General features: G+C 36.8%; 1 protein-coding gene across 2 annotated transcripts in view; it reads right to left on the minus strand.

Annotated features, from left to right (window-relative positions):
• Window positions 1-13,896, minus strand: part of LOC574069 (soluble adenylyl cyclase) — a 35,652-nt gene that overhangs the window by 7,318 nt on the left and 14,438 nt on the right. For both annotated transcript variants that reach the window (XM_011675681.2, NM_001025209.1), the window contains 17 exon segments: window positions 13,066-13,097; window positions 12,151-12,269; window positions 9,007-9,083; window positions 8,230-8,413; window positions 7,669-7,730; window positions 7,272-7,437; window positions 6,583-6,775; window positions 6,232-6,318; window positions 5,633-5,913; window positions 4,867-5,092; window positions 4,298-4,454; window positions 3,485-3,737; window positions 2,925-3,026; window positions 1,748-2,052; window positions 1,218-1,491; window positions 595-829; window positions 264-407 (listed from right to left, as the gene is read on the minus strand). In XM_011675681.2, coding sequence (XP_011673983.1) covers window positions 264-407; window positions 595-829; window positions 1,218-1,491; window positions 1,748-2,052; window positions 2,925-3,026; window positions 3,485-3,737; window positions 4,298-4,454; window positions 4,867-5,092; window positions 5,633-5,913; window positions 6,232-6,318; window positions 6,583-6,775; window positions 7,272-7,437; window positions 7,669-7,730; window positions 8,230-8,413; window positions 9,007-9,083; window positions 12,151-12,269; window positions 13,066-13,097 — 2,897 coding nt within the window.

Consider the following 13,896-nt stretch of genomic DNA (forward strand, 5'->3'; position numbering starts at 1 on the left):
AAAATACAAAATAAATGCCTTTTTTTAACATTATTGTAGCATAAATTAACGACACCTATGGATTTTTCTTCTTCTATGGGCTGGCTCGTTGTAGATGTCGTATCTAGAAAAGTATTTGACCTGCTACTGAATAATCTTCTTCTTACTTACCTCCCCCCTCCCCCCTCCCCCCCCCCTCCCCCCCCCCCCCCACACACACACAGTGTTTTAAACTTTGGATCGAGTGCTTTAGAAACTTTAATTTCAGTGGAGCTGTTTTATACCTGTCCCATCATCCTCTCAATAATGGCTCTCTCTTGCTTCTTTATGATGATTTCATGAGGTTCTTTAGGATCTTCAGCTAACGGCTTCTCACCTACATCAAGCTCCTGGATAAAATGCTTTGCTTCGTGCAGATATGACAAAGCCTACAGTGATGATTTAAAAACAAGGCAGATAGACACATTTAAAACAACAGAAATGTAACAAGAATTAAATGAAAAATTATATAAAATCTGAAAATAAAGTATAGCAAAAACGTTCCAAAAAGAGAGAAGAAAGAGTAAGTATGAAAAGAGAATAATTGTGATATCATTGTATTATGCTCCAACCTACCTGCATGTTGTTGCCCGTAGCAACCGCCGCAGCGCCTGCTTCCAGCAAATAGTAGATCGTCTTAGCCGTGTTACCGGCCGCTCTCCAGTGTCTCACTATCTGTGAGAGGATTGAGTTGAGAACTTCTGCACAGCTGCACTCTCGCAGATCTAGGCTATCAAACTCAACATCAGTCTTACTACCCTTGTGTGCCCGGTGTGCACTCTTGTCCTTTGATTCATCTTTCTCATCAAAACTGGAAGACGAGAGAAATTAGAAATATAATTCAAAGACAGTTATATGTCTGTTGGAGGAATAAGGATTGATACATTTACCGAATCGACATTTTCTAAAAGATTTTTTCCTGAAATCAAAATTAATTAAAAAGAACTTTAAACATAATGGCCGAACAAAATAACAAACAAAGATAACAGAACGCGGTAAGATCTTAAATGCAACAAACTAGACATCAAATAGTATTTGATTTGGATTGGGGTAGTTTTATACTTGGAGGAAAATGATACCTATACTAGATTTTCTTTTCCTATTTTTTCTAACATAACGCGCTATAACCCTTTCACAACATTCAGCAATAAAAAAAAAGAGTACTGAGTACTTTGTAGTAAAGTTTATAATCATAATACCTAATAATGCTAAGAGTACTGTCGACCGAACCCTTGCGGAGACTGATGGTGTTGCGGCGTCCTGTTCCTGTCCCGTGTGGTCCCTCATCATCATCATCTGAAGATTCATCCTCCTCTTCCATCTCTACATGATGCGTTGGCTTCTCATCGACACCGTCTTTGTCTGCCGTTTCTTCGCTCTCTAACAAGGGCTGGACGATTGAATGGTTTCGACCTCGGAACCCCTGCATGACGTTCAAGCCCGTCGTCTCGTTTCTCTTCGATGTTTCATTTTCTGGAAAAGTTACAGATTTACTTTGAATTCCTCGATAAGCATTTACTTTTAGATGAAAATTATGGATACCAGTGTAAAGGAAAAAAACGTACATTCAAACTATTGGAGAGATTTTTTTTATGAGAGGAAAAAAAGCTATTAGTTCATTAAATTATGCCGTTTTTCGATACAGAAGGATTGATTGTTTTTCGGAAGAACATACAAGAACGTTTTAACATTTTTATTATAATTTTAAAGAGCGAAAGCGCTTTCTTACCAGTACTGGTCTTTGAAGTAGCCCCGCCTCGGTCACTGTTGGTGGGCTCGTCTTTTGGCGCGCTACTGGCTGACGTCTCTCCCCCGCTCTTAGCGTCATCAACATCCTCTTCTCCTTCTTCTTCTTCGTCTTCTTCATCGGTCTCCTGATGCCCGGCCAGGAATTCTCCACCTCCACAAGAGTCACATCGGTGTGCGAAGGACTCCAGGTAGAGAGCGGAGAGACGGTGGAGCTTCTTGCGCTGGTCTAACAGGAGCATTTCGTACAGCGTCTCCTGAAGGAGCGCACTCACAAAACGCAGATTTCTGAAAGATGATGGATCCAGTGTCAGATTCAGAAAGAGAGCTTAAAAAGGTAATGCTAGGTTTACATTATGTTCCCGGCGGCCACGGCAATCACGTTTCAGGCCACCGTGGACAAAACGGGATGGACGTGAGACAACGCGGGGGGAAGGAATGGGCAAACGTGACAGGCCGTGATTGCCGTGGATGCCGGGCCAGATTTTTAAACTGTCAAAAAAAATTGCCATGACAGTCATGGTACGGATGAGATACCTAGTCGGCCGTATAAAACTCAGTACGTAATAAAACAAATTGACAAGATCTAACGAAACTTGAATACAGAGAAAAAAATGGCAAAAATCCCACGACCCACTACGTTTCGGGCAAACGGGGCTGCTGTGGATGCCAGGAACCAAATGTAAACCTAGCACTAGCAGTTGCATTTACACTATTTCTGAATGAATGTACAATCTCCGCTCACATTAAATCAGGGAAGCTTTGTAAAAAATATCTAGATCTCCTACCAACTACAAATTTCTCGATGAAGATGTATATAAATGAAAATCATAGCTCACAATAATCCCACAATTCCATTAATTGACATGAAAAGCTACTACTAATATACATTCTAATAGTTGCTTTGATGCAATACTTAAGCATAAGTATACTAAACACGACAGTAATTCATACAAATATATAACGTTTGAGTATACAGTAGTGATTTCTACATGTACTATATCAACATCTACCGTAGACGAACTTAAGACAAACTTTACTTCCTAGTTATCATTTTTATACTAGTCCACTGCTATTCTCAATTCTTTCTTTTTTTTAAAGAATTTGTAGCACCTAACAAAGGAGTAAAAATGTTTGCGATACGATGCAATTAAATTTACCTGCAGTTTGTGATTTCAGCATTAGGACCCAGATCCGGAGCATAGCCGTCACAATGACAATCAACTCTGGTATTGAAGCGATGACCGTGCCCGTGGCTATGCCTGTACGAAGAGAAAAAACATGTCCTAACCAACTGAAACCGCTGTATGATTTTTATTATTTTAATGATAAAATCTTCTCTCAGATTTTAAGTATCTAATATAATTTACTTCAAATATATTTTTCTTCAAATCAGATCCGTCAGAATCAGATTAAATCATATGATCAGACGTACCGAAGGCCTGTCTCGTTAAAGATCATCTTGATACATCGTCTGGTGGCTCATAATTATACGCTGCATCTTCAACTTAACGTGTCTTCGTCGTTTTCTATATTCGAAGATTATAATAATAATAAAATCGAAACTTTTTCCTGTCTGATGCGTTCTTGTGTAACAATTACATTTTACTTCCCAAATGCAAAACTTGGCGATAAAACCAAAAATTGTTATCGAATGTTTAATGCGTTTAATCTACAAAAATTATTTAGGACGAGAAAGTCACAGATGATATATACTTACGAAACCACCGCAGACAGTGTGCTGCGCATCTTGGAGGTAGGGTGAGTATCGTGGAAGTACATGGCACACTCGAAGATTCCTGCCAACATGAGTGCGTGTATGGCTTTACGTAGGATGGCCTTGCGCCATTTCGTGTTATGAGGTAAGATGGCTTCTAGCATCCGTCGAGAGAATGTCATGCCGAGTACAGAGCCGCATTTGACGATGAGTTGCTGCGTGGGCTTCATGCGATCAATGCGAGAGATGACGATACCTGGTAAAAGAATCACATGGTCATAAAAGTATATTGAAGAATTCATGAAAATCCACAATGTTTTTTTTAATGTTTTGAAAATTCATTTTCACATGCAGACATGGAGCTTTCACATGGGCAATTAGTCCAACATTCAAATCAACATGTCTCTTATTTACACATTTTCTGCATAAGAAGAAATTTTTTCTTCTGCATACATCAGAACGAATCAGAGATAAGATTCGTGAAGTAGCAAATCCGCAGTTTTATCTCGAGGAATCATGAATAGATAATAGATATCATTATGATGATGATACTCTTCCTAACATTTCTGAAGATTTGATGGGGAGGCAAAACACTTCAAATGCATTCAACTTCTACACTGAGAGAGAGAGAGATGCCAAGACATTCTTCCTTTTTTCAATCTCTCTGTCTCGTCTTAACGTAAAATTATTGACCCCTCAACTCAAAATTAACTACAAAGACAGACCAAAATCTAAAAGCAAAATCACTAAGCAAGATTATTATGAAAATCCATTTTTATTGTTACATTTAAAGCACAACTCGAATGTAGTACTCACCTTTCATTGAGTTTGGTATCTCAAGATCTTGTAGTTGTACGCCGGGTGCGACAATACACACTACACTGGTATCTGTCTCTCCCTGATCATCAATACCCTGCTCGAGTTGCTGAAGTCTCTTCGTCGCCTCAGCTGGAAGCTGGAACGTTGGCCCAGACTGACAGGGGAGAAGGAAAACGTGTCACAACAAAAAAAAAACCTTTGATCTTTTTTAGATGATGCAATCAATCGTGGAGATATGATGATAGTATCTTATCATTCTGAACACTGTCTTATGTTTTTATGTGATTGTTTGCAAGTCGAGGAATCAATAAATGTTCATAAATCAACACAAATTCAATCATAAACTTAAATTGTCTATTTTTTTAGATCGCTTCAGATCAATCACAATTTCCTTTAAGAGAAGGATGTACTATCATTTATAGTATATGGTTCAATTCAATCTTCAACCAACTGAACAATCTCGGGATATTCGTAATTACAACAGAAGTTGGGGGAAAAAGATCATATGAAATGAAAAACAATTAACACATTCGTTAAAGAAGGAACTGAAATGTATTCAACGTTACCTCATCGGCGCTGGCCCGTCGACTTCTAGGTAGTCTGCCAGAGTAGCTGCTACTACTACTCTCCCTTCGCTTCTGGAGTGCCGAGTGATCGGGCATGATCTGACCTACCAGTTTGTTGGCTTCCGGGCTGCGACGAGGTACTAATTGCAGTTTATCGCTTGAGAACATCTCACGGATCAGCTGTTCACACCAAGAAGCAATACCATGACTCTTCTCTTGAAGAATCCTGCCAGACAAATTGTGAAGAGTAGTAAGTAATCATGCGGGATATGAGGGGAACTTATTAAAAAGTTATAAGTATTTGAGACAGAGGGTCTATTTTTTTACAAGCAAAAAGCTTGTCAGAAGACCCCTCCACATTTTCATATTGTTTTTTTGTTTTAGTTCTCAATTGGTTGATTATGATCTGTATTATTTTTTCTCTCAAATCAATGTAAATATTTGTCATAGACTTGAATAATTTGTGAAATATGAATGAATAAACAATTTAAAATCCAAATAAAACGTAGGGCAATCGGTCAGTGAATCAAATGTTATCTTGGTTCAATATTTCGTGATTCGTGTAGAAAGTTTCATATTCCTAAAATGTGCTGAATGCTATATCAAGAAAAATATATTCACGAATATTAATTGCCTGTAGTTTCGAAGAGACATTCTTGTAAACGTGTATCCTTATACTAATATTTATCATGGTTCATCAACTTTGATTGAATATATGAAATCATCATTTTAAGAGTATATTTAACGAGCAGTAGAAAACAATTACTTGACGAGTTCTTCGGGCACTTGAACGACATCCATGAGCTGACAAGCCAAGGCCGCCATGCATGTCTTGTTTAGAGGTCCTAGCTTGATGTGATAGCACTTCTGGGCATTGAGGACAGCCATGGCTGTAGGACAAAGCTGAACGTCGGACAACGGACGCATGGTGAGTAGGAGCGTTGCTGATGAGTTGCTTGAGGCAAGGTGGGTAAGGAAGTCCCAGGATTCGTTGTCGATGTAGTGCGCGTCATCGATGGCGAATATGACAGCCTGATCCGTGGTTGACTGTTACAATAAAAACATTATTGTAATTGAATTGAAAATAGTCAATGAATAATCACACGTTTTCAGATAGACACACATGACAGCTCACTGTGTCAAATTTAGGCAGTTTGATATGAAATTGCTCTGGGTCTCTTTTTGTTTCTTCATAAAGAGTGGGGATTGATCCGAAATGATTACAAGTCCTCCAATAAATCGTTAGTTAGAATCACCTATTTGTTTAGGGTTACGACTGGAATAAGTTGTGAATCAATCGCATCTGGGATCCTGATATCCCCAAATAATATATATTAAGGTTCGAATACAAGATGTCTGTTTTACCTGATTGATGATTTGCACCAATAGTCTGTGCAATGCCTTGGTTTGGTGCTCACTGGTCATGTGAAGACATCGTGGGTTTGTTGGGAACTGCAGGCAAAATGAAGATTTAAAAAGTAAACGAAAACAAGGAACAAAAACAGTGTATATATTACTAGTGATGTCAATGACAATGTTTTTAATTAATCGCAATCTTTATGCTTGAACTTGGGATCTGCAAAATAGTAACGATTTTATGCAGGCCACTTATCTCCTATCAAAAGGAGATACGTCGGCTTGTTCAACACTCTGTGTTGCTCATAAATCACTCTATCTCTACTGCAGAAAGTACTCTAAATTACAATAATTTTTCACCTTGAGAACTAAGAGATCATTGAGCAAGCAAAGGTCTTCTCGTAGTTTCTCTTCTTTGATGTGTTGGATGAGAGAATGTTCCCTCTCGACGTGGCTGGCACAATCTTCCATATCCAGTAGGATGGCGATCAGGAGCTTGACCACGTAGTACGGGGTACCCGAATCGTTCAGAGTCAGCGCTAGTGGCACCACTCTGTCAATAACACGGTAGGAGTAAGATACTTATTTTATCACTCTATTTGGACACTTTCAACTGTAGGTTTTTGACTTTATTTATGAGTTTGAGTTAATACGTTTGTTCATTTAGGATTTTGAGTTAATACGTTTGTACATTTACGACTTAGATGTTAGATAAAATCCGATTGAGACGTAAATATTCATGGAACAAGAACGTTTATACTTAACATGAATTAAACGATCGAGTGGATAAAACAGCCAGTGGAAGAAGCATTACACACGAAATCCTTCCAATTAAATCGGGAATGGAATAGATATTAATTTACGGGAATTTCACTTTCAAAATTACATACTTTCTAACTTGCACGTAAATCGCGGACACGCCGATTTCAAACATTCTAAACTGAATGGAAGTTTTAATGAAACAATACGATGTGATTTATATTTCTTCCACAATATATGTTAAATAAAGAAATGATAAGCGAAGGCAAAGCTAGGATAATTGTTTTTACGTGTAATCTTCTTTGATAGCTGCCGTGATAGCTGAATCCATCATTCGACTCTTGCCGATTCCTGGGTCACCCTGGAAGACGATGATCCTCCGATGATCACCCCGTTTTCTCTGCTGATGAAGAAGATCAAGCTCACGCATAAAGATGGCCATCTCTTTATCACGTCCTGGAATAAAGAACATGCATACACAATTTATAACATGAAGTAGATCATTGTACATGCTAGAACAAATCGGGGAAAATAGACCAAAAATGCAGCGTATCTAACTAATCGTAAACCTGGTTTCCTATAGACAATATCGTTTAAGGTGCGTTTTCTTTTCTTTCTTTTTTTGACATTGACTATGGATTGGAGAAATAATAAATTATTATTTTAAAAAAAAAGGTAGTCACTTACCGAGCAAAGGATACTCGTACTCCGGTATTGAAACAGCGTTGAAACCAGTCGAGACTCGGCGTCTGAAAGGGGAAAAATGATGGAAATCTTAGATTCGAATGAGATAAAGCGTTACAGGAAGACTTTTGTTTAATGCTCTAGCAGATATATGTTTAAGGTAGCTAAAATCACTTCATGTTTTAGAGAAAATACTACGACAAATTCAGCTGTAATAACAAGGTGATGAAAATAGTTGACGGAAACGGGGGAAATTGTGTGTATTGGTTTAAGATTAACATGGTTATTGTTCTTATCAGTGAATCATTGTCACTGCAACGTGTATTAATGAGCGTTCATTCAAAATCAATTAAATGTTTGTACATTTAATAATTTATCACCGCTCCTTCTTGCTATCCGACAATAAAGCCGTTCTGAATTTCTGTTTTATGGGACGCTGTATGTATAATGAAATGTTTGAGAAATATATCCGATATCTCGCTTGGTTTGATCATTGATTTATAGTGATAATAACAATTTTTTTTTCTTCAATAACAACATTATCAATATTAATGTATGCCTTACTCATCGCCTTCGATGTACTCATGGATGACACCTGCATCACTCACACCCTTCATCTCTCTGAGAGGGAGCTCGTGGAAGAATGCACGAGGCTGTTTGCAGTGATGGAAGGTTTCTGGATCACAAGACACCTTGTTTGGGTAGTGCATCATTAATCGGGCAGCCATGTTCACTTTTCGTCCGATTACTGATTGAAAATGGGCGGGAAAGGGGAGGGGTTCTTATTGAAATAAGTAAATTTATTGCTGGTTGGCTTTGAGCAAATAAAAATGGTTTAGTAAGCTAGAATCATAACCGAAGTATCACTTTAGAAAGCGGTCACGATTTCAAATAACCGAAGTATCACTTTAGAAAGCGGTCACGATTTCAAGCATACCGTACAGATACATGGCTCTTCGATCCTCCCTTTCTTTTGCATGACTCAAATAAAATTATCATAATATCATTTTACAAGCTCCAATAATAGAGTCGCCACGATGGTACTCAGAATTCGTTCCTTTTTACTTTTGAGCTTTTTCATGAGAAAGAAAAGTCAAGAAGATGTAAGATCTTTTTAATGCACATGCTTCACTAAACGAAATACAATTCCTAACGAATTCACAATTTGTGTTATCTATATTTACACAGTGATATCAATTCATGGTTTATGAATATTAATTCATGGTTTATGACACAAACGGAAAACTGATTGTTTATTAGATTATTTATTGACCATTGGACTCTTTATAGAGGCGCAAGATAATATCATTGAATTATATTCGATATAATACATGTCTTTACCTGTGTATTCATGCCTATGTACGTGACCAACTACGCCACAGAAAGAAGCACCCGTTGTGACACCGATTGAAGCTTGGCTAAAAATGAAGAAAATATTACAAATAAGCCCTATTGCCTCCATCATAATTCTTGTTTTGAAGGAAAATCAAACCCTCCCGCAGTTGCCGAAATATATAGTGATTCTGATTGGGAAAAGGTCATTTGATTTCTGATATAACAAGGGATTTAGTTTTTAAAATGCAATGTCACAATTAGACAAGCGTATAATATAATACCGTTTCTTCATCACGCTATATATATTACAATTTGTCATTGTCTAATCGGCCCTATTTATCTACATATGTTGTCCAAGTTACTTTTCTACAATATCTTTCAGAAAGCATGAAAATAACTTGGCTGAAGTAAACTTTTCTCTCAATATAACTTACCACTTCTATGTGTAACCGTAAAACTACAGGACGAGCTCGCATATTACAATAGATCTAGTATGCATACTGATGGCACTTATATCATATGATACTATGCACGATAGTTGTACATACTAAAATAAGATATATACACTGCAATACATTCTTGATGCTTGCAAATAATGTGAAGATGACTCTTGTTGCATTATTATTAAGCATACTTTATATTTGAGTGCTGGTACCCTTTAAACCGTCTCTATCCGATATCACCCTTACATCTTTACAATACGCGTGCAATTAATCATAGCTATATTTGGAGCATGTCTAAATTTAAAAATGTCTTTTAATAGAAAGGCTAAGCAGTTCAAACTTAATTTGATGACGATGATGATGACACCAAAATAGAAGATTGTGAAGCTAAACCTAAAAATACTTGATATGAACAACACAGGTATGACGACATCCCGAGTCAGTTACTAGCGAAGTATCAAAGGTGACGATATTAGAAAATATGACAGGTGCTACTTGTCTGACAAGCATTTACTCAAACTTTCCTTCTTTTTTAAAGGTACTATGTCCCATTTGCAGGCCAAAAAATGAAAAGGTTAAATTCCAACGGCATTTGAAAGATAATACCAATTTAGAACTTCCGTCAAAACGAAAGGGCTTGAAAACGTCTTTTAGTGGGAATATAACGAGTATTAGTTGTCGAATCGCCTTTCGTGATTGCAATCATTTTAGTAATAGTCTGATTATCAGACCCTTGTACCGAATGGTCGTACGTTTATGCTGCGCAAAGATTCAATCATTTTAAAGATAAAGGTGAGTTCTGGTAATGCGATTGCATTATGAAAGAAAAGGTGTGGAATGAATCAAAAAAGGTTGATCATATAGCATGTAAGTATTGGTGTGTACTGCAAGGCTCTGGAGTCATCAAAATCATCACAAATTTGGCAGTCTTGGTAAAGTAACAATCACTGTACACAGAAAGATGTATATGGGACAACACAAATGGTGTCGGGGCTAGAACTACCTTGATTTCCTTATCTTTCTATGCTCATTACTCAGCCAGTTTACATTTTCTTCCAAATATTGTTTGGCACATGACATTTATTTGTAATCTTGAACATTCAGTGTAAGTTTCGTTAGATTCTGTGAGAATTCATTTTCTTTTTTTACCAGAACTCAAGTTTATCTTTAAATTTGTCTATTACAATAAATGGGTTATTGATAGTACACAAATGGTCATGTACCTTTACAGCTCATTTTATGTATGTTATTACCAAAGAAAAAAAAAAGTCTGTCAGTCACTCAATAGTGTCTGACGGTGAAGTCTAGAAAGTAAGCGGGATTCCTTGCATAATTTTAATACTAGGACACCGCTAACGTTTAAATTTCACAGATAGGACATATGTGATGACATATTCATAATTCCTGCAAAGTTCTTCAGAATTTGATGTAGGCTGCAAATGGGACATAGCACCTTTAATGAGGATCAACGATTCGCTAAAAGTTGTGGTTGAGGAACGACAGGGGCAGGGGGTAAGGCTAGGTCAGCACGTTTACAGGAGGAAGGGCTTGTATACAAGTAATACAGTGATGCACGCAATTATACTGAGACAAGGAATTACAAAAAGATTTGCGTCATGACTCTGGCAAACAATGTGACAATAACTCCTTTTTAAATATTATTATCTGGCGTTAGGAGGAACAAAAATTTAAAAGCAACGGGTTACTATTGTGAATCAAACAGAATTGACTGTATCCATCCTCCTGCTCCATTATAAAACTAAATCATTCATTTACTAGCCCTACATATAAAATAATTATGTACACGACCACAGATTTTAAAGTAAATTACTATCCACAGATCTGAAACATCCTTTTAATACCCGTTGGCTTCAGTCGACATCTCTCTTTGGGGCGCCTTCTTTTCACGGTGTCCCATGCCAAAATTCATCACAATCGTATGCCGTGTCTCGATAAGAATATAATGATCAACTAATCTAGTATTGGTTTTCTTCTTGTTTTTCTTAGCCTGCATGAGTCATGTAACGTTCAAATGTCCATACATTCTCTCTCTGTCTGCGCATAGGTCGTACATGTACATTTAAAATAATCAATTGTTTCGCAACACCCGACTATGAGAAATGATTCCTAAAATAGTTCATATCGTGATTCAGAGGTGGCTGAGACAATTCCCAATAGGGGGTTTTCCCTCTGATCTCATGAAATGCTCATAGAACAATTTATATTCAAGGACATGTAGAAAATTAAAGACATTAGTTTGATAAACAGATCTCGTTACATGAATTATTTGAGCAAATAAGACATTCTCTTGTACAGGATGTAAGACTATAGATGCATATCGTATAAATATTAGCGTTCACATAACATAAATGGAAATATCAGTCAACTTTTTACCGAAGTACTGCAAAAAGAGACAACACACAATCACGATATCTATATACATCCCATAAAACAAATCGAAAGAAAACAGTACAAAACAAAACAAATATCCACCAAAATCATTTACAAATTTCATTGAAGTATCTCGGTATTGCAGACCCGTTCAAAATCAATATATATCGAAACGCGATCCGCCAGAAAAAAAAATGAAACAGTGTTGGTCAATTAACAGATTCTAATCAATCAACGACGAGATATTTCTTCCACACTACTTTAAAAGGCTAATCGTCACTTTGTATACACGACTATTATTAATAGTTTTACTTACATGATGTTGTTTGTTCCTTTGAGGAGTTCAATCATACGATAGGAGCATCTAAGGGCACGTGCACAATCATCTTCATGTTTGTATCCTGGAAGGCCAAAGATGGCTAAGAATGTGCAGCCCTGGAAAGAAAGATGCGCAATCGCCTTTTTATTTTTCTAGTTCTTTATAGGTATCAAATTGTAGAATCATAAACATAGATATCATTTGTGCTAGGGTCCATGATTGTATCAAGGTGCAAAGCGAACGTTAAATGACTGGCTATGATTGGCTCAAAGTTTTTAACCAATCGAGGTTCGTTATATCAAAAGAACTTATAAAATGTATGCACCTTAAAAAACAAGGGAGTGGGAAAACAACTTAAAGGCGTTTCGTTTGACTGGCTTTATAGTAGGATACCCTTTTTAAATGAGATTTTATAATAAGATTCGCCATTCCCAAAATGGCATGTTCTTGTAAGAAATATGTAATTCACTCTTGGCATGGAACAATGAGTTTTCTTTCACGGATCCAGCTGATAATAATAATAATAATACTCAGTTCTTTTATAGCGCATAACACATTACAGGATAGCATGTCCCTATGCGCTTCAAATAGAAAGGAAAGAATTCCAAGAAAAAGTCAAACGAATTAGAAAATCCACTTGGAAGCAAAGAAGTGCATGCAGTGTTGGACGCTGAGTTCTTGAGTGTATATAACCCTGAATAACAACCAGTGTAAATCCTTGCTTGATTACTAATTATTTTACTTAATTGAAACGTAGAACGTGATAGTTTTCTAATGGATTTTCTAATAATCATGGATAGGATAAACATTGCAAGCATTCAATTCATACCCAAACTATCTGACACAGTAATAACAATGATTTTAATTAGAACTGATACCGTCTGTTCCAGGGTTGTGCCTTCCGTAACTTACCTTATCAAACATGAAAACCTTATTCAGGCAACCTGGAACCAAAGAGAGAGAGAGAGAGAGAGAGAGAGATAGATACATGTACGACGTAAAAAATTGGCTCAAAGAGGAGGGGGTTAAGATTAATAAGATGCAAAATCTGATAACCATGATCATCATGTAGATTCATTATAAATGGATCAATACAATTACGTAGTAACGGCAATAAACGATTGTAATGATATATGATTTTACCCCCCTACCCCCCCCCCCCCCAACAACAAAAAAAGTATATATATATATATATATATGTATATATATATACAGTGTGTCCCAGAAAAAACGAAACCGAGAAGTATCGATGTTTTGTCATAACTTAATCACAACCATAATTAATGAATGATACAAATTTATAAAGCTTAGAGTCTCCTCTTTCAGTTGATGCTACTCACGGGATGCATATTTCACGCACGAGTGATTTACAGAACTTTTTCATTCCTCGCTCATTTTTCCTGATTGAGGTGTCATATGAAAGGGCAGAAACTCAACTTTCTAGAAATGTGAATTTTTCTTCGAAAATCAGATACCGCCCGCCAAATGTTTTTTTGGTTTCCTTCCTTCAAATTGCTTTTAATCACTCATGCGTGAAATATGCGTTATCTGAGTAATATCACATGAAAGAGGAGACTCTAAGCTTTCCAAATATGTATCGTTCATTCATTATAGTTGTGATTAAGTTATGATAGAACATCGATACTTCTCGGTTTCGTTTTTTCTGGGACGCACTGTATATATATATATATATATATATATGTGTATTATAAGAAATCATTAGCGCTGCGTCAAGTTATTACA

The sequence above is a fragment of the Strongylocentrotus purpuratus genome, unplaced genomic scaffold (assembly GCF_000002235.5).
Source record: "Strongylocentrotus purpuratus isolate Spur 01 unplaced genomic scaffold, Spur_5.0 spur5_scaffold_5, whole genome shotgun sequence".
NCBI lineage: Eukaryota > Metazoa > Echinodermata > Echinoidea > Camarodonta > Strongylocentrotidae > Strongylocentrotus > Strongylocentrotus purpuratus.